The following is a 21115-nucleotide window of genomic DNA, read 5'->3' on the forward strand; positions in this document are numbered from 1 at the left end:
TTAGAATAATCTTTCCTTTATAATTTCCTTTAATGTTACTGTAACACTGATCCAAATTAAAACTTATTTTTAAGAATTTACTCTTAAACAGGACAAAGGGTTCAATGTCCTAAGAATAATTTACTGTTATATAAAGAAAAGAAAGGTAATAATTGTAATGAGAAAACATCTGTCCAACCCTTTTTTGCTTTAAAAGTACTTGGCAGCATCTCAGGGACACTCACCAGTTTAACATCTATGCTTGTGGCACCAGCATCCAAGGAGTTTTCAATGAGCTCTTTTACGACACTGACCACTGAAGTGATTATTTGAGAACTGGAAAGGAGGCGAATTGTTGCTGCCGGCAGCTGTTTCATTCTAGCTTTTAGCAGAGTAGCTAGAAAATAAAATATAAGTTGTAAAAATAAAAATTGTTAAACATTCCTAACAGAACTGATAGCAACAACAGCAGCAATAATAGCAACACATATTTATTGAGCCTCACTGTATGTCAGGGTCTACTGTTAAGCACATACAGTATTAAATCATTTATTTCTTACGAATACCCTTTAAAATAGATGCCATTATCATCTCCATATTATAAGACTAAGGCACAGAGAAATTTGTTGGTAAATCACACTATGTTACTAATTAAAGAATGATAAGAATAATTGTGCAATAAGTGTAATATATGATGTGTCTGGCTAGGAATCACCAGATGGTGCTGCCAACTGTTATGCAGATAATGTCAGTCATGTGCCTTAATGGCAGTTGCACTTGAACATCATTAGTCATCTACACATTTTGATGAATTACAGTATCTCTTTCAATTATTGAGCTCTTTTAGAGTTAGGAAATCCAGACTCTAGAATTACTCTTAATCTAAACTAGTCATACTCAGACATATCATATCAGATTACTATCCTATGCACTACTGTGTCTAAAACATCTTTCTAATCATGTGGCTCCCCAAAGCCAAATTATGATAAAGCTCAAACCATATGCTGGCATTCAAGGTCCTTTACATGCCGATCCAACTTGTACACCCAAAATCTCTCTGCCAGTAATTGTTTTAGCCATGAAACCCTTTGTCTGAAACCTTTTCAAACAAAGAAACAAAAAAATTTCATATGGAAATCACGTATGTAAAATTTGCAGGGAGTGGGGTTTGCAACTACCTTAATGCCTAACTCAGAAAAGATTTCAGGCAAATAAAAAATACTAGCTTGACAACATGCAATTCCTCTAGAGTCATGATTTTATTTGACAATAAAATGGTGGGGGGAGGGGGAGGAGCCCTAGATACTTCCTTAATTTACCATGACTAGTTACATGCTCACATGATGATCTGATCCTATGGAATCTAGATCCAAACGAAACAACAATGCCAAAGACAAACCAAACCAAATAAAAAGGTTTCTGTTTAGGATTCTTTCTCAGGCAACTTAAGACATAAAACAAGCAGAGTCACATAAAGTTTAAGAATAAGTAACTGAGCAAGAAATGGAGTATAGCCATTACAATGATTACATAAAATTTTAAGGGATGCATTTCTGGGAAGAAGTCAATATACTGAGTTCTGAATGGTGTTAACTGTTCACAATTCATAACTATATTTTGCTTTGTACAAGGCAAAGCTGATTAACACAATGGAAAAATATGCCACTAATTATTATTATACACTAATAGCTATATAATGTTGAGGAAGTTAAAATTAAACTCTAAAACTCAATCACCTAACCTAAAATAGAGATAATAATGATATCATATGGTTGTGGTGAGAAGTAAATAAGATAATGTATACAACGTATTATAGTGCTTGGCATATACATGCTAAAAAATCCCAGGATCTCTGGACTAAATTGAGTTCCTCCAAACTACATGAATACCACACCCCCCAACACACTTCTAACTCCTAGCCCCACAGGAGCTAACCCAGTGCTTGGTATCAGGTTAGGCTTGGGTTTAAGAAGTCTTCTTCCTTAGTTTGAGAGTCCCAGGGATCTAAGAAAAACATTTATCAAGCAAGCTTTGGCGTATAAACCTAGCCTCACCTCAACCTTCCCTCCTTCTGCAGAGATTAATTAATCTCTTTATTAATCTCATCATCTTTGTCTCATTCTCTATAATCTCTCTTCCAAAATCTTCTATTTCTCCCCAGCAAGTCCCTAATTTCATCCCAATCTTCCCCCTCTTCTAGTTTACTGAGATCAAGGCAGACCACAGCATCAACTCTATCTTCACACACTTTACCTCCTCCACCATACTGTGTCCTTTGGTTTCTTAAAATGTCTCCACCTCTACCCATGTTCTTCTTCACTCAGTCTCACACCAATGTCTTTCTTCTAAACTAACACTTTCACCTAGTTTCTTTATCTAGTCCCATCCCTCCTCCAGGCCTCTTGGTCTTGAAAACAAAAACAAAAAATTCTTCCCTCAACCTTATTAACTCTATGATTATCTTCTTTCTTTATGAAGCCAAACTTGAATAAGTAACCTGTATTCACCGTCACCAATTCCCTATCACCAACTCACTTCCAAAACCCTTGCAAAATAGCTTACACAACCACTGTTAGGATTTTGTTTTCTTCAAGTTCACCAATGAGATCTTAAATCATCAAATCCTTTTCTCAGGATTCACATTCCTTGATATCCCTGAAGCATGTGACATTGATGATACTGCCTATTCTCAAGGATTATACCATCCATCAATACCTCTTGGATCTCTTCGTGTTTTCTTCACTCTCTTCCCAGAAAAATGGGCATTCCCTAATCCCTCTCCCCTCTTCTTATATACCCAAAACCCTATAAACTTAGATGTTATAGAATAACATCTAAATCTACATCTCAACAGTGATCTCTCTCTTCCCGAGTTAAGACAGACATTTCTTACAATCAGTGTCACTACTACCTCAAAATGTTTATAAAATAGAACTTATCTTCTTGTTCCGCCCTCCATACCTCCCACTTAACTTTGCTATTTCTCTTAATAACTCACTGTTCTTAGTGACCAAGTCAAAATCTTCAATCTTCCTTTGCCAGCAATCCCACCCTATTTGCACCTCCACTTTCTCCTAATGCAATACTATTTATTATTCTAGACCCGGTTTCAATATCATTTGTAACATGGTCCTTTCTGATCACCCAGCCAGGAATGACCCTTTCCTCCCATTCCGAAAGAACTTGGCTTGCTTATCACACCCCTGTCCTGACCTATACAACCTCTAAATGCACGGAATTATATGCTTCTGGATGCAACACAGAGTAATCAGAGTACTTCACTCAAGGTGAGTACTTCATAATTATTAATGAAGTGGCCACGAAAAATAATTTTATCGGCACCTACCTCATGCCAAGGTAAAACATTAGGAAAAGTGACCTCCTTCCCATCAAGTCACCATTGCCTTAACTCCTTCCCTTTATGTATTCTATTTTAACTGGACTCCATATCATCCCCTTCATCACTTGTATCTCCTAACCAGGCTTTTTTCTAGAATCCAGGGCCTTATTTCCAACTACTTTCTAAATATCATCATTTAGATGACCGAAAGGCACCCTAAACTCAACATGTCCCAAAGAGATCAGATCTTTCTCTAATTAAGTGTCTTTCTTGCTATATTTATTTGATAATAAAAATAACAGCTAACATAAGTTACTTAAATATATATATATATAATTATTCCAGTTAATCCTCACAACAAGCTTATGTATAGTGTCATTCCTCTATCACAAACAGGATTTAAAAGCTTGATCGCTTGTTCCAAGATCACACAACTATTAAGTGACAGATGCACACCTGCATATTTTGTCATGTTTGACTCCAAAGGCTATGCTCATCCAGTCTCACAAAGCAAAATTAGAAACCTTGAGTCATCCTTGAAATTCTCCTCACTCTCTACATCCTGCCACCCACTCCTGCCTCTCTTACTACCTAAATATTTCTCAAACTAGTTCTTTCCTCCCTATCCCTATGGCTACTGCCTCTGTTCAGCCCTTCAACAATTTTCCCCTGACCTATTGCAATAACCAGCTAATTGACAGCTTGCCTGGAATCTCAACCACCTACAGGATTCTTTCTATAATTTACATTTAATCATGTTGCTATCCTACTTAAAATTTTATAAATATTTCCAATTACTAACTATGTTAAATCCAAACTCCTTACAATTGAACCTCTGTCTTTCTAATCTCATCCCACTCTTCTCCAAATGCACACTAGGCCAGTCATACTATGCAACTTGTCTCTCTTAATGTGATGGCACTGACTCCTTCCTTGGCTCATAAGGTTTCCTTTCTCTACTGATGACTTCTCACCATCCTTCTAGATTTAGTTCAAGTATCACCTCCTCGAGGAAGCCTTTCTTACCAGCTCCAACCCCTGCCCCAACAGATTAGGCAGTCCTTCCTCTGTACTCCCAGAGCACCTTTTCCTTATTTCTAACCCCAAACTCATCACAGATTATTCTAAGTATTGGATTTCTGTCCCTTCCTCCTGGCTGAGAGTTCTCTGAGGATATATTAATCTCATATCCCTAGCACAACCTCTGGAACATAACAAGCATTCCACCGTATGTGTACCAAACGGCATCTTTTGAAAAGTGGAAGGGTTGATATCAGGCTTACGACTCACAGCAAAGAATGTCTAAGAATGCCAGGAATCAGTCTTCTATATTTGCTGAGAGGTAAATCAAACACTACTGAAAGAGTGCTGACGATCAGGAAATTCAGTTCAGGCTAACAGTGTACCTAAAAAAGAAGTAAAGATCAGAGAACTCATAGATAAACTTTAGGAAGCACACAATGAAATAATTATTTTTTAAAAAAACGTAATAAATCTAACCTAATTGGTTTTATAAGGCCATCAGAAATGCAATATATGTACACATATATGTGTATATACAGTCAACATTCTCTTACACCAATTTTGAAAAGCCATTGTAAGTTATTTCAGCAATATGAATAAAAAAACCCCACATTTCCTCAGCATATAACACAAGTACCTGTCTTCAGCGTGTAGACAGACCCAGAATGACACCAGTAAAAATCATGGTTAACCGAAAAGTTTGCTTCTGCCACTTGCATGATGCCACAACCTACAATATTATAAAACCCCTCACTCACACTCTAGACAGGCTGAGTTACGGCCGTCAGGGGTTAAAGTTTCTTCCTGGCAAACAACAACTTTAAGATCTGCACCCAGAAGGATCTGAGGAATGGGCTGCAACAAAGGCCTAAACACCATTTAGTCAGGGAAGTCCAAATCAGACATTAAGCAGCCCACACCTGCTGGGAGACCGCTCTCCAGGTGTGCGCGCTCGCGAGCCGGGCTTCGTCCGCTTCCCGCCCCGCGAGGGGGGGGAGGGGCGCCCACTGCGGCCGCCGGCGCTCCCGCCCCGACCGGGACAAGTGGAGGGGAGGAGGCTCTCGAGCTTACGATATAAGAATGAATACCCGTTAGCCACACGACACTACCTTCTTGCTCGCGCGAGGTGGGCAACAACAATCCACTAGCAGACCAGCCAGCGTGCCACCCGGAGCCCAGGCCCGGCCTGGCGGATCCCCGACTCACCCACAACGTACGCGGGGCGGGGCAGGCACCGAGCACACCGCCCTTAATCCCGCCCTGCCCGGCGAACGTGTGATTGGCGCCGTCCTCAGCCAATGCCCTGGCAGCGCGTTCCGCCCTGAAAGCTTCCGCAAGCTGCGCCGCGCCGCGCCGCGCTGGGGCTGACCACTCGCGTTCTGCCTGAGGAGGCGCAGCCGTCGGCACTGCAGCCACAGCGGAGCTGATACTGCTCCGAGCCAGCCGCCGGGAGTGGGGCGGCGGGTGAGTGGGCACGAACGGCCGCCGGGACTGTGCTGCTGCCCGGGCAGTGGGGAGCTGCTGGCGGGCCCGGGTTGGCTTGAAGGGAAAGAGTGGACGCCTGCTCCGTCCGCGGCGCCCTGTCAGGACGTGCGGGCCAAGTGGCCCCCAAGGCTTGCCCCCCAAATCCCCGTCGTCGCGTCCTGGCCCTGACGGGATGTGCAGCTCCGAGAAGAAAGGGGCGGGGCGAGGGGCACTGTGGCCATAGCAGCGGCGGCTTTTGCTGAGCTTCCAGTAGCTGGGAGCTCCGGCCGCCGGGGAAGGCTGCCGGTGATGGCAGCGGGGGGGGGGGGGGGGGGGGGCGTCGCTGTGGGTCGCCCGGCATCGCGAGGGCAGAGCCGAGAGGCTCTTCGCTCTCTGAAGTCATTGTTTGCCAGTCCTGAAGTGGCGTGGCAGACTCCGTGGAAGGGTTTTCTGGCCTGGGATAGAGTCAGTCTTTGCCTTCCAGCTCAGATGTAAATTTTAAGCCTACTTTCGAGCTTTTTTTTTTTTTTCCTATCCTGTCGAAAATGGGAAAGGCATCTTGAGTGGAGGCACGTTCTAAGTATAACTTATAGCGTATAAAAAGAATGAAACATGCACGGTGGATGTTTGGATTGGAGGGACTTTTTACACATTTAAATCTGAGGCTTTTGCTTTGTTTCAGTGCAACCAACTTTCATCACCGTAAGCCTATAGATTTTTGGAGGGAGAAGGGCCATTGTACTCCGGAACACTTGATGGACGGGGTTCGGAGAAATTCCTCTCTCAGGGCCAACTCTGTAATAGAAAGTGTTTATATATTTTTAAATCAGAGCTGTTTGAAATATAATGTAGCTCTGCTCCCCCCACCCCCAATCTCAGAAAGAAAGTAAGAAGGGAGGGAGGGGAAGAAGGAAGGAAAGAATGAGAGAAAACCAAAGTTTTAGGGAAGGTGACTAGAGTTAAAATACGCAGAAGAAAGACTCCTTGTTTAAACCTAATTGTATCACTAGGTTGAGAAACAAACCTTATCGCTTGACCATGTAAAATTTCCACCTCATTATGTTCCTCGCAGCTTCAGTACTCATAAAGGAGTGATTTGAACTCTGACCACTCTTTATGGACACAACACTCACTACATTAAATGTAAGTCTGGCTACTCAGAACAGACTGGTTAGGTCAGCTGTGCTTTTTAATATATTATTCTGTTGGTAAATTTACCTCCTGAGTTTTCACTTCTCTTAAGAAAATGTAGGTTTTCTCTTTCAGTTTGCGTTTTCCTGCCCATTACTTCATTTAGTAAAACAAACATGCTTGAAGACAAGCTTTAGGAAAGGCATTTTAACTGTTTATTTTTTCAACAAGAAGCATAAAAATAAGTCTTGCTTGTCTTACTGGGGAGTTAGATGTTAAGAATTATTTACTGCCCTCGTCAGCATCTGCAAGTAGCATATTTTGGAGGGTCTGTTTGTTCTATTTCAGAATGATGAGGTAAAAAAATAATCCCAGTAACACTTATTTTGACATGTCAGAATTAGGAATATTTAGATTTCCAGTTATATCAGTGTTGATTCATCCCATTGCTTTCCTACAGCGCAAACATGAATGTTGGAGTTGCCCACAGTGAGGTGAATCCAAATACCCGTGTAATGAACAGCCGGGGTATGTGGCTGACATATGCTTTGGGAGTTGGCTTGCTTCATATCGTTTTACTCAGTATTCCCTTCTTCAGTGTTCCTGTTGCCTGGACCTTAACAAATGTTATACATAATCTGGTAAGAATTTCACCTTATACTGAACACTTAAGGTTTAATGGTTTTACAGAGACTGGGCAAGGCAGCAATGGGAAGGTACTGTTTTGCAAGACGAAAAGAGTTGTGGAGATGGATGGTGGTGATGGTTGTGTAACATCGTGAATGCACTGAATACTATGAACTGTACGCTTAAGAGTGGCTAAATGGTCCATGTTATGTTAGTGTATTTAAACACAGTTTTTTAAAAAGCTTAAAGTTTTATGTTACAAAGAAGAAAAACACATGACTCAGTTTTTTTAAACAGTTTGATTGAGATATAAAATTCACCCATTTAAAGTGTACAGTTCAGTAATTTTTAGTATATATGACAATTTTGAAGAATTCTTACCTGGAATAAGATTATATTTTTCCTATCACTTTATATTTAAACATTGGACCCTATTTGTAAGTAAGACATTTTTTTCTCCTGTTGGTTTTGTAAAATCTGAAAAAAAGTAGGGCATTTTAGCAAAAATTATAAGACACTGTAATTCAGGCCACTATAATATATTGATTAACCAAAATGTATCAGAGGAAGTAATTGTGTTTTTTGGTTAACTGGAGTCTAATGAACATCTTTGGCTTAAATCCTTTCTAAATTATATATATATACTTTTCTATTTCAGTACAGAAATTTTGAGCTTAATCATACCTTATATGATTCAGAAACTTATGGTGCCTTAGATTCTTCCTGTTGACTATTGCTCTTTTGTATTATATGATAGCTCTACAAAGTACCAGAGGTTAGATTGACTCTACTGACCATATTATGCAGCCCTGGAAATTGCCTGTTTAAAAACAAAACAAAACAAAACATGATAGTGACTTTTCTTGTCTTTAACAGCCTATTAAAGTAGAATGAAAGGGGAGAAATCTGGTTAATTGAGACTTTTAATTGAATCCAGATTAACTATATATTTGTTTAAAGATCTAACCAAAATGAAGAGCTTAGAACTTTAAGACAGAAAAATGTAGGAGAAATAGGTTTTTAAAAAATTGATATTATTTATATCTTCTGGAAAGCATTTGAAGTTGACTGGAGGATGACAAAGATGATGTGGTAGAGATCAGTGAATGTCCCTTTAGTCCATTTTATGTGATAGACTTTGGAAGGAAGTGTTTAAAAACACTGTTTTTAAATAGTGACTTCTCTGAAATATTTGACACTAATCATATCCCTTTTATTGGAATTCTTTTCCTTTGGCTTCCATGGGATTGCCTTTTCCTAGATATATTTCTGATCTTTCCTTTACTATTTCCTCTTGCACAGTTTTCTCTTTTCCTCTCTTAAATATTGCTGTTGTCAAGGTTCTTTTTTTTTTTTTTTTTTTTTTGCGGTACACGGGCCTCTCACTGTTGTGGCTCTCCCGTTGTGGAGCACAGGCTCCGGAAGCGCAGGCTCAGCGGCCATGGCTCACGGGCCTAGCCGCTCCGTGGCATGTGGGATCTTCCCGGACCGGGGCACGAACCCTTGTCCCCTGCATCAGCAGGCAGACTCTCAACCACTGCGCCACCAGAGAAGCCCTCAAGGTTCTTTTCTTCATCTCTTCTTATGATATATATTTTATCTAGGTTACTTCATCTATCTGTATTTTCAGTTTCTACCTGTTAAATGATGATGACCATATTAATATTGCCAGATCACCTTGCACCTTAAACCAAACAAGTATAAATTGAATTCATTCCTGATATATCCCTTACCACCCACCACAATCTGTTCCTGGATTTTGTTCCTAATCTAATCTAAAGGTACCACTATCTGCCCAGTAAGCCAAGCCACACAGCTGAATGTCAGAGGTAAAGTAATTAATATAATGTATTATCCAAACAGAGACTGTTTTGAGAGTAAAAGAGAGCTCTAGTAATAACTACTCCAAGAGAGTAAGTGTAAATCAGGACCACCCATGGCAAACTAGTATATATAGTCACCCTAGACTTAGGGTAACTCTTTTTCCTTTATATTCCACATCCATTTAGTCAAAGCCTTGTCTATTCTACTGCTTTACTGTCTTCAACTTGATCCTTATGGGCATTGCTATAATTTCATGCTCTTCTTTCCCCTCAGGTAGATTACACCAGTAGATCAAGTGGTCTCTTTGACGCTTCTCTACTCTACTTTCCTTCATTCCAATTTGGCAGGGTGATATTTTTGAAATTCATGTTTGTTCAGGTCACACTCTTAAGTCCTTCAGTGATTCCTTGTTACATTCATAGTAAAATGCCAAGTTCTTTGTGTGGCATACAAGACCAGTTGATAATACTACAGAGGCAAGAAAGAGACCCAATCTTAACATCTCTCCAAACACAAGCTGTGCTCTACAATAATGAAAATCGTCTTCTCTCACCTTTTTGCTTTGGCTTAGGCTCTTCTTCCACTATTTTAATACCTCTTCCTCCTTCCTACTCTGCCTGGCTAATTCCTGTTTCTCCAGGAAAACTACTCAAGTGTCACCTCTTCTAGGAAGCTACAAAAGTCCCATGCTGCATTTTTTTCATGAATTTATTATCCTTTTATAATTAGCAGTTTATCTTTCTTTTGTTTTTATCTCTAAAGACCTATTTAAATGTTTGCTGAATAAATTAGTCTGTTCTCACATAATTTTCCCTTCTCCAGTGGCACATGTATTAAATGTACTTTAGAAGTCATCTCCTCCCTTCATGTTTTCAGTTGGTTGACTGAGACTGAGGCACAGTATATGGCCATGGACAAAGGACAGGAAATGAGAACAAGTAGGGAAGCAAACTTCTGACTTCTTAGTCCTCCACTAAAAACCTGACTAACCAGCCATAGATGTGGCAATTACATGATGCCAAATGTAAATTTCTTTTGAAGTAAGCCTACATTAAACCAATTAAAAATGTGAAATACATACTGCATGCTTTTAAACATGGGAAAATAGACCAAATATGGGAAAAAAGAAAAAACATGGTCTCTGTCTTTCTGAACCATATAGTAGAAACCTACAGCAATTGTTTTTACTCAGTGCTACAGTTCACTCTTAGAAGTTTTAATACTTCACAAAATTCTTATCCTAGCTTTTAAAATGAAAGAGAATTCTCTTCATTTTGAGCCAATAAATATTTGTTAAGGGCTAACTATGAGCTATATATACTTTTTTCCCTAATTCTTTTAATGTGGGTATAAATCATCCATCACTAAAATTTTATAGAAAAACTATTAAAAATAAAAATGGAGTAGAAGATAAATGGTTAGATAAGATTTTATTCTTACTCATTAAAAAGAATACATAAACTATTTGAATATTATATTCTGAACACTGGTGAGTGTATGTGGTTTGAAGTAAATAATTAGAGGACTCTTCTTCTTTCTCTTTGATAATTCTAACACATGTATGGTCTAGAGTAGAGATTCTTAACTTTTTTGGGTCACATTCTCCTGAGAATTTGAAAGCATACAATTTCTGTTTCATAGTCTCTTTTAAAACCCATGTGAAAATGGTTTCTTGTGCTTACACAATAAACATTCCTTGGCTTAATGTCATCTTGGCTTAATATCTACTACTTGCTTTGTATGAGCCCTTGTTCCTGAGGTAGTCAGGCTAATGGGAAAACAAACATTATGTAAACAACTTTAAGACAATATGTTGTCCTATAGTAAAAGTCTTTTCAATAAAATTATATATATGTACATAGGCAACAGGTTAATTATTGCTAATGAGAAGGGCTTCACTAAGGAGTTATCATTTGAGCTGAACCTTCAAGACTGAGGTAGGTGACAAGGAACCATCAAGGCTTTAGCCTCAGCAACAAGGAACCTTTCCCTCCTCTGCATTTCCTGAGTACTTTGATTGTACCTTTGATAGTAATTTCTGCCCTACATTGTAGTTGTTTATGCATATCTTTTTTTTTTCTTACCATCTCTTAGAAGATTGAACTTTTTCAAGGCATTGGACATGTCTTGTTCAATTTCATATATGCATATAGGTCCTGTGTCCTGTACATATTAGCCACTTATTAAATGTTTGTAGAGTTATATCCAATTGAACATGAATCCATTCCTCTGTTGCTTAAGTGTTACTGTAGGTAAACAACTTTTAAATTGCCTAATGGAATAACTAGGAAGCAGACAGACTAAACTTTGAAAAGAAGGGCTCTCTTAACCTAGTAGAATAATGTAAAATTTCAAATCACTAATATTTCTATTTTTTTCATATATTTATTAAAAGTTGAAGTAAAAAAAATATCACATCATGACTTTAATAAGTAAAGCTGTTTCATGACCATATATAGGCTTTATTCTGTTACCAGTGCCTCAGACAGCGATCCTGCAATGAAGCATTAACTATCAATCTAAATGGGCATCTCAAGTAAACCACATCTAGTATACATTGGTTTTTTTCCCCTAATTAACCACAAAATTAGATGCTTAAACATATCGCTGGACAGAATGGCTTTTAGTAATGTTTTTTACTTTGATTTTTAAAAACTAACTTCAAAAGACACTATTGAGGTACAGTGGTGATTTTAAAAGTAAATTGTGTTGAACATTATACTTACTACATCAAACCATCTTTGTTGCTTTGGAAAAGAACTATTGAGACAAAAACAGTCCTAATATTAAATATTTTCAAAACAATTTCCCCCGATACAGAGATTTTGTTTATTATTATTTTCCAACTTGTATGTTTTTATCATTTTATAAGTATCATCAGATTTACTAATATGACACTCTAAACTTTCCTACACATTGGAGAAAAGGTAATTCTATCTCCCAACAGGAAATGTGTTAGAAAATCTAAATGTAATGATGCAAAGCTACCCTGATGGTACTTTTCATTTCTTTTCAATTTAATAGGAGATGAAAACAGGTTACTTTTAGTTGACTTAGAGTGGTTTTCAGCAAATAATATTTGCATGTAAGCCCCTGGAAGTTTTGTTTTACTCTGAAGAAACCGGCCAGTCTTTCACAATATGAAATCTTAAAACTTGAGCTGTCAAGTTAATCACGCTCTCTGTCACAGTCTGCAACTGTCTTAATGCTAACTGGCAAATACTAATTTTGTATTTGATATTTATTATATAACCCCTTGCTTGTTTTCCAGGGGATGTATGTATTTTTGCATGCAGTAAAAGGAACACCATTTGAAACTCCTGACCAGGGTAAAGCGAGGCTCCTAACTCATTGGGAACAACTGGACTATGGAGTACAGTTTACATCTTCACGGAAGTTTTTCACAATTTCTCCAATAATTCTGTAAGTGGTGGAAATTTTCAGGTATGAGGAGGATTGGATGAGAGGAAGCCATCCTTTTATTAGATTAAATTTGAAATAGAAACAGAATATTTTGTTGAAAACCTGTATCAGTAAATTGCTACTTCATAGAGATTATAAAATACAGGCAAAATTTTTAACAGGCTGGTAATAAACCAGTTTTCACTTCAGTCAAATATATATGGAGACAACCTTACATGTTTATCAGTATGACAAGACATTCTAGAATACAAGTTAAATATATTCTAGTTCATGTCTTTAAGCTGCTTGCAAGAATACTAAACACATAGTCTTGTTCTGTATTCTACTATCAGATTAATCTCCATAAACAAGGATTTGGATGATTTCAGATGAATTTCATTGACCACCTGCCACATCTGAATGTTCCAACTCCTTGGGAGAGACAGTATGGTTTAGAGAAAAGAGAGATTAGGCTTTCATTGTAGGACAGACCCGGGCTGAATCCTGTACCTATCACTCAGCCTGCTTGGTTTGCTCATAAATAAAATTCTAGCCAATGGTACCTAACTCAATCTGATGCTGTAAGAAATAAATGAGATAATACCTATCTGTAAAACATCTAACCTTATATATGGCATGTAATTTCCTCCTATTACCTGATATTCAGGGTCCTCCACAAAATGGTTCCTACCTCATTTTTCCTTTATGTGACTATTTTACCCTCACCCAACTCCTACCTGGTCACACTCTTCTAAGCAGCATTTCTTAAATACTTCATGTATAGTCCTATTTCTATGCCTTTGTTCAAGTCATTTTCCCACCTGAAATGCCTTCTCCTTTCTTAATTTATCTGTCTTATTTTTCTTTCAAGATTTAAATTGTGACCTTACCAGTGAGGTCTTTTCCTTAGCAACCAGCCTTCAATGATAATGCTCTGCTTTGAAATCCATAGCAGTTGTTATATATCCCTTATTTATTGTCACTTTGTATTATTTCTCTATTATTATGTTTATTTCTGCAAAGAATTTATAAGTACATAGATTGCTTTGAATTCCACACTCAGTTGCTTTCATATAATGGATGTTTCGCATATATCCTAATCAAACACTCGATACCACAAAGGAGATACATATATATAGATATATCTCTCTCTATATATATAGATATAGACATAGATTTATATATCCATTATAGAATCAGTACAGTCTGCAGCAGCTTGAAAGACTTCTTGGAGGCATTAGAATTCCTTAAACTAGGACTTAGGGTAGGTTTTAGACAGGTGTTTAAGTTAGGGAAGACATTTTCAAATGAAAAGAATAAAGTAATCATAAAGTGGTAGATTTCTTTTTCCTTATATTTATAGCACTTGGGAGGAAATTTTTTAAGTTTTTAATTGTTTTAGTCCCACATAAAATTCATGTCAAAAGAAAAATTATTTGTATGGCCTAACAAAGATTAATGCAATAACAAGAATAATGGTTATTCAAACAGCCCTAAATTTGTATTTTAGCTCTACTACTCTCTAGCTATGTGACTTTTGGCCATATTATTGAAAGTCTCAGTTTCCTCATCTATAAAATGTTTAGGATTGCATTATAATACAGTTAAGCCTTGAACAATGTGGGGGTTATAGGCACCCGCCCTCTGTGCAGTTAAAAATCCAAGTATAACTTACATAGTCAGCCTTCTGTATCCCCATTTCCACATCCTCGGATTCAACTAACTGCGGATTGTGTAGTAACTGTGGATCATGTAGTACTGTGGTATTTACTATTGAAAAATATCCATCTGTAAGTGGACCTGTGTAGTTCAAACCCTCATTGTTCAAGGGTCAACTGCACATGTAAAAAGCCTGACATATGCTGAATTTTCAATAGAAGCTATCACAAAAAAGGTGATATCACTTAAAAGGCTATCACTTAAAAGCCTAACTAAGAGGTACCTGTGTACAACACCCATATTTCTTAAAGTGTACTTTTGACCAACAGGTATGATTTTAAATATTCTGTGATTAAATTCCTTATATAACTGAGGAAACAGCATTAAAGCCATCTGTGTAGCATTGATATTTTTCAGAGTGCATTTACATTTTCTTATTTGATCATTTGTCAGGTAGGTAGGATGAGTAATATTATCCCAGGTTTTTAGATAAACAGATTCAAATGCATCATCTTCATCCAGATCTTGTAGCTAGTTGGAATCAATAGCCCAGGTTAAACCCTAAACTTCTAGCTTCTAATACAGGTCTCTTTCTAGTATACCCTTTGGCAGATAAATGCTACCACACTGATTCCTACCTGGGTTTTGCATCCCCTTGGAGGGTTGTGTAGGTTTCTGTAAGAGTCAAGTAATTTTCATATGATCCACACACACAATCAGTTTTTATTAAAAGACATAAAGGAGACATATGCTATGAGGAGGAGAAGCCATTCCAAGAAGATTTATTATTTCTAACATATCAGATTACAGATTAAACCTGTAATGATGATGAGAAATTAAATGAGCTTACTGAATGTAAATGGTATCCTATATTGTTCAGTTAAGGAAGTATGAACAGTCTTCAAGTATATGAAAGCAGGAAGACAGGATTTAAAGTAAGGATTGAGGAATATGGTTTATTCTCAAGAATGAATTTTCTGACTATAGTTTGTGAAACAGGTGGAAGAGTATAGAATTTCTCAATTTAGATGGTTCTGAAAATAATGTGTACAGCTCTCTGATGTTTTTAGTTGTACTTGGAAAATAGCTGTTCTTTTCTAACCATATTACACAAGATATTTATCACTCCTTTAGAGGAAACACTATTAAAATACTTTTCTGTGTACTCTAAAAGTACTAATTAGACAAACACCCTTGTGCATAGTAACTTCTTAGTTATCATCAAGTAAGGTATGATGTTTTAGGATACTCTTTTAGTGGCCTCATGATGTGTCTTCATTTTGATGTACCCTTGGGTCAAACTAGGCATTCTGACTCGATGATCTGTGGTCTTAAAGGTGTCTTAGGCTTCTTAAAACAAATTCTCGGATATTGGATGTCTTTGAATATATATATACATATGTTCAGTTATAGCAAAACAGCTGGAATTTTACAATAGTGTCTCTCAAGTTTCCCGTTATACTGGTTATATACCTGTTAACTTCAGTATGGAAATGAGAACATCAAAAGGGCAGTCAAGTATTTGTTTTCTTTCAAAGATGCTAAACTCTACTAATGCACTAACACCCATTTTTCACAACTTTACAGCACTAGTTTTTAACCTTTTGGTGGGTCACAAAACCGTTTGAGAATATGATGGATGCTTTGAATCTGGACTTTCTCTTCAGATATATACACATAGATACAAAACTACACCTGAAGTTTCAGGAAGCACATGACCCCTAGTTTGAAAGCCTTCTACGTTAAAGACTATAGTAACTGTCTTGCATTAAATACATTTAACACGATTGCAGAAAAGCAAAATGTGCATATATGCCTCCATTAAACAGATGTTTAAATCCCAAATAAAATTAATTTAGGCCCCCAAACTAAAACTTTTGCTCTTGTTTTAGTGCTCAAAGAAGTGGTTCTGCTTTTAGGTATTTATGTTTCAGTGGCCTTTTTCCTACCTTTAAATATTTTAAAAATTCTAAGTAATTTCACTTTTAGATGTTATATATATATTCTTAACTTTTATTTCTACAGATATTTTCTGGCAAGTTTCTATACGAAGTATGATCCAACTCACTTCATCTTAAACACAGCTTCTCTCCTGAGTGTGCTAATCCCCAAAATGCCACAGCTACATGGTGTTCGGATCTTTGGAATTAATAAGTATTGAAATGTGTTTTGAAACAACAAAAATTTTTACAGCTACTGAGTTTTCTGTAAGGAAGGAATGGTTACTAAACTGCACTGTTTCTGTGATAATGTGAAATGAGAGGTAGCTACATTGGAGAGCCAATTGCTGGTTCTTCATATTGCTGTTTTGAAGTGCAGATTCTTATGAGAAGATGCCTTTGTTAAATGCATCTGGTATCCTTCTGTAGAGAGGCTTCAGAGGCAGGCTGGGCAGGCCCAGCTTACAAGTTAAATGGCTATAAAGTAAAGGTGTAGTAGATAAATCCAAGGAAATAAGAGATTTATAAGAAACTAAGTCCAGCTTAGCTTATAATGAATGGGCATTATGTTAAGAGAAGAAAATGTTTAATCATTCAGTCATGGTCAGTTTAAGCAGAGTTACATGTAAACCAGAATCATTTCTTTGCAAGTTTATTATAGATTGTTTTTATTACCATGCATATTCCTTTTGTGTTATATAAGAGGATATATATCCTCTTGTTTTTTTTTTTTTTTTTTTTTGCGGTATGCGGGCCTCTCACTGTTGTGGCCTCTCCCGTTGCGGAGCGCAGGCTCAGCAGCCATGGCTCATGGGCCCAGCCGCTCCGCGGCATGTGGGATCTTCCCAGACCGGGGCACGAACCCGTGTCCCCTGCATCGGCAGGCGGACTTTTAACCACTGCGGCACCAGGGAAGCCCTATCCTCTTGTTTTATACAAACCAATTCCTACCTTATGAATGTACTTTTTTGGTTTTGCAGGCTCAACATTGTGTTGATTAGATGAGTTCATTTTTACATTTATTAAGTTACTGAGTTCATGAAGGTCCACCTTCATGACTGATTGATGATAGAAGATAGTTAGGCACCTTAGAAGCAGCCTCTGAGTCGGCCTTCTAATTTTGGAACAAAGTGGGTTTTGCTGCCTTTCCAGATACAAGGCTGCTAACCTAATTAAGAAAATAATTTATTTCTCGTAATTAAAGTATATGGTAGCTTAAAGGTCTGCTGATTTGGTTGAGCAATCTAATTGTTGAAGTCTGCCATGCTTTAGCGATGGAAATTTAAAATGGACAACTACATAGCCAACCTGTGATCTGGCAGAAACTGCTTCTCTAGCAATACTATCAGAGTAAATAATGGAGTCTTTTTTTAGCAGGTCTGCAGTAAAAGATATCTTTTCTTAGTCATCCTGCTCTCAATCTCCATACTTTGCCCATTAACATTTTGCCTGTCAATACATGAGTCTTAGTATAGATAACTCAGAATGGTAACTATTTCCAAAGCAGCAACCGTATATACTGAATCCTTGTGACTTAAGAGAAGCTTTCTATAGTTGCTGACGTTAATTGCAAGAAATAACTATATTCTACTTTGAGAAATAAACATGTCAAAAAAAGTATATGTGGCGAAACTGAAAAACCTAGTAACATTTGTAAGCAAAATTGAGTGAAAAGAATTATAATACCAACTTAAAAATCAATTTGTTTCAAACTGACTTTTGGGGGTAATGATCATTGTTTTGTATTTCAAAAGTATTGAGTTTAGAAATCAGTTGTATGATAATGCTTTTGTATGTTTGTCTTTTCTCATGTATTTTTAAATAACCAGTAATCTGTACTTTAATAAATTTTTCTTTGGTGTAAGTTTATTGCAAAAGCTTTCCAAAGTCAGTCATCGAGTTACACTTAAATTTTTCAAGTTTTTTTTTAAAGCAACTGAATTTGTAAAATTAAGGTAGCTAAAAAATATTCTTTTGTTTTTCTTCATTTTAAAGTTTATTTCAAAAGGCTTATATTTTTTGCACAGACTTCAGAGTTAGAAATCTGCCTCTAATACAGGTCTTCTGCTGTTTTCCCTACTTTTGCCCTTCAGTGTTTTAAAGATATTTATTCAGTAGATATTTGAGGGCCCACTCTGTTGTAGGAATTTTTTTTTTTTTCTCCCGGTACGCGGGCCTCTCACTGTTGTGGCCTCTCCCGTTGTGGAGCACAGGCTCCGGATGTGCAGGCTCAGCGGCCATGACTCACGGGCCTAGCCGCTCCGCAGCATGTGGGATCTTCCCAGACCGGGGCACGAACCCTTGTCCCCTGCATCGGCAGGCGGACTCTCAACCACTGCGCCACCAGGGAAGCCCACGCCCGTGTTCTTTTGACTTGCCCCATCCTTTATTCTTTTTTAAACATAGAATGGTATTTTTTAGGTTTATGTCACTATTGTCAATTAAACTAGAAAGATCCTGAAGGGGCATAGCTATCTCCTTAACTAATATCTGTATGAATTAGCCTTACAAAACTATATGATGCTGAGAGTTGGAAAAAGATCTTAGAGGCTATAATTCAGCCCCATCCTTTACCTTGAATTTTCATCAACCCTCTATTCAGTTTCATTGACACCTCTATTCAGTTCTGTGTTAGCACTAAGAAAGGAAGACTTACAACTTACAAGGCTGCATTTTTGTTATGGAATTTATAACATGTTTTACAATGAGCCAAAATTTAATCCTTATTCTGTATAACTCCTCAATTAGTTACCTTTTAAACTGTTATCAACAGCACTGAGTATTACCAGAGCCTTCACCATTTTCCATATGATATGGTTTCAAATTTCTCCCATGATCCTGGTAATTCTGCTGTAAGTTGCAATTTATTATTATATAGCCCTAAGCTAATTACAAGAGGTGATAGATGTGATGTCACTACAACAGTACCACTTCCCTTGTTCTGGATACTTTTTATTTTTAATGCAGCCTATTATTTTATCTATTTTGAGAGCCACGTATCACTGATTCACTTTATGGTCTCTAAAACCTCGAGTCCCAACATGTAGCGCTGTTCAATGGTGGCTTTCCCTTCATGTACTTATTTAATGGATTTATTAAAACAGAGTCTAAGATTTCTTATTTTTTCTATAGATCCCCATGTTGTTAGATTTTAGCCTATTGATTCATCTTGTCTAGCTGAAGGTGAATCTTCTCATGCAATATATTTCTCTTATAGTATGTTTCCTATTTTAGTATATATCACTAGTAAATATGACTCCAAAATACCCTCATGCTAATCCTGCAAAAGACAAATGCAGCAACCCAGTATAGACCAATGCAGTTTAATAATCTTTCTAACAGGACAGATAGAAAAGTGTAATTCCCAAAACAGTTACATGGATATTACATATTGATGTTGGAAATGTAAACGAATTTAGTAGTGAGAAGACAAGTCTAGGTAAAATAAAAGGAATTTTTGAGTAGCACTGGACAGGGAAGTAAGGTAGGTAAGAGAATAGCAAAGATAAACCCTTTATTTTGCTTGATGTCAAAAAGTGAGATGTCTCAGGTTTTTATTTTACTCCCTAATTTCAGTTCCAGTTAAAAATGATTCAGCAGATAGTTTGTTATATGGGGTTTAAAAGCTTTTGTTTAGCTACAGGTGAATGTATAAGAATTATAAACATCAAATTTAGAATACTGAATATCTTGGGTATACAGTACCCAGAAAGCTCAACTGTATTGGGTGATACTTTAGCTCTTAAATTGGGTGTTGGGTTCACAAAAGTTGACTATATTATTCTTGACACTTTTTCATAATCTAAAATATTTCATAATTAAAAAATAGTTTAGTAAAAATATATTTGGATTTTATTTTATGTTCAGTATAGCAGTGTAATTTATTCTATTTCTTGACTCATTCAAGTCTTTAATAAACAACTAATGGTTATGAAAGTGGCTCAACCTGTAGCTCTAAAGTTCTATATAATTTTAAGTTAGCAGATAAGCCAATTTTATTACTATGTCCTTTAACTGCATAATTACATTGATAAAAATACATTCTTCTCAAATTCAAGAATATAAGTAAGGAAACTACATCATTAACACTAGAATGAACTCTAAAATATGAGAGGAATTTTATAATATATAAATATTCTGACTTTCCAACTATATAGTTATAAATTTTTTGACAACACTTTTTTGAAAAACTTGAAGATTTTCCAAGACAAGCATGCATTATCTTCTTCATTTTGTAATTTTTTAAATGGAAACAGAAGAGCAAATGATTTATTGGCTACTGCCCAGGAAAATACGAGTATACCAGCTACTACATGAAAACCTGATACAGTGATTCTGCTTTGAAACATCTGTCCCTCCTTTGAATTATCAAACGCATGCTTCTATCATGGTGCTTAATGGTCATAGGGAGTTTACGGAAGCAACAAAGAAATTCACCCTCTCCCTCTACTGCCAAAACATGTAGACCCCACACACTTGAAAAATAAGGTCATCTGAGTATGGCAAATTCTCAAAAAAATAAACACAATTACCATATGATCCAGCAATTCCACTTCTGGGTATATATCCCAAAGAAGTGAAAGCAGGGACTTGAAAAGATACTTGTACGACCCACGTTTATACCAGCACTATTCATAACAGTCAGAAGGTGGAGGTAACCGAAGTGTCCACTGTCAGATGAATGCATAAACAAAATATGGTGTATGTACACAATGGAATATTATTT

The 21115-nt window shown here is 37.0% G+C and overlaps 2 protein-coding genes across 11 annotated transcripts in view; one reads left to right on the top strand and one right to left on the bottom strand.

The window, feature by feature from the left end:
* The window catches only part of PMS1 (PMS1 homolog 1, mismatch repair system component), a 98190-nt gene extending 92610 nt beyond the window's left edge, over positions 1-5580 (bottom strand). For 8 of the 9 annotated variants that reach the window (XR_010944339.1, XR_010944340.1, XM_067741213.1 and 5 more), the window contains exons 1-3: positions 5452-5580; positions 4610-4725; positions 225-376 (exon numbers count right to left, since the gene is read on the bottom strand). Coding sequence is in view for 7 of the 9 variants with exons in the window: in XM_067741213.1 (XP_067597314.1) it covers positions 225-356 (132 nt within the window). In the remaining 2 variants the exon portion in view is untranslated. The remainder of the gene's footprint in view (positions 1-224; positions 377-4609; positions 4726-5451) is intronic. The other variant, XM_067741211.1, reaches the window with a different exon arrangement.
* An 88-nt stretch (positions 5581-5668) lies between these two features.
* ORMDL1 (ORMDL sphingolipid biosynthesis regulator 1) lies at positions 5669-18258 on the top strand. Of its 2 annotated transcripts, XM_067741225.1 has the most exons (5): positions 5669-5806; positions 6879-6949; positions 7398-7578; positions 12660-12811; positions 16475-18258. In XM_067741225.1, exons 3-5 carry the CDS (start codon positions 7405-7407, stop codon positions 16608-16610), a joined length of 462 nt encoding a protein of 153 aa, XP_067597326.1. In that variant the 5' UTR covers positions 5669-5806; positions 6879-6949; positions 7398-7404; the 3' UTR covers positions 16611-18258. The 2 variants fall into 2 exon arrangements, with proteins under 2 accessions (XP_067597326.1, XP_067597325.1); XM_067741224.1 differs by lacking the exon at positions 6879-6949.
* Positions 18259-21115: the final 2857 nt, after the last annotated feature.

The sequence above is a fragment of the Pseudorca crassidens genome, chromosome 6, assembly GCF_039906515.1.
Source record: "Pseudorca crassidens isolate mPseCra1 chromosome 6, mPseCra1.hap1, whole genome shotgun sequence".
Classification (NCBI taxonomy): Eukaryota; Metazoa; Chordata; class Mammalia; order Artiodactyla; family Delphinidae; genus Pseudorca; species Pseudorca crassidens.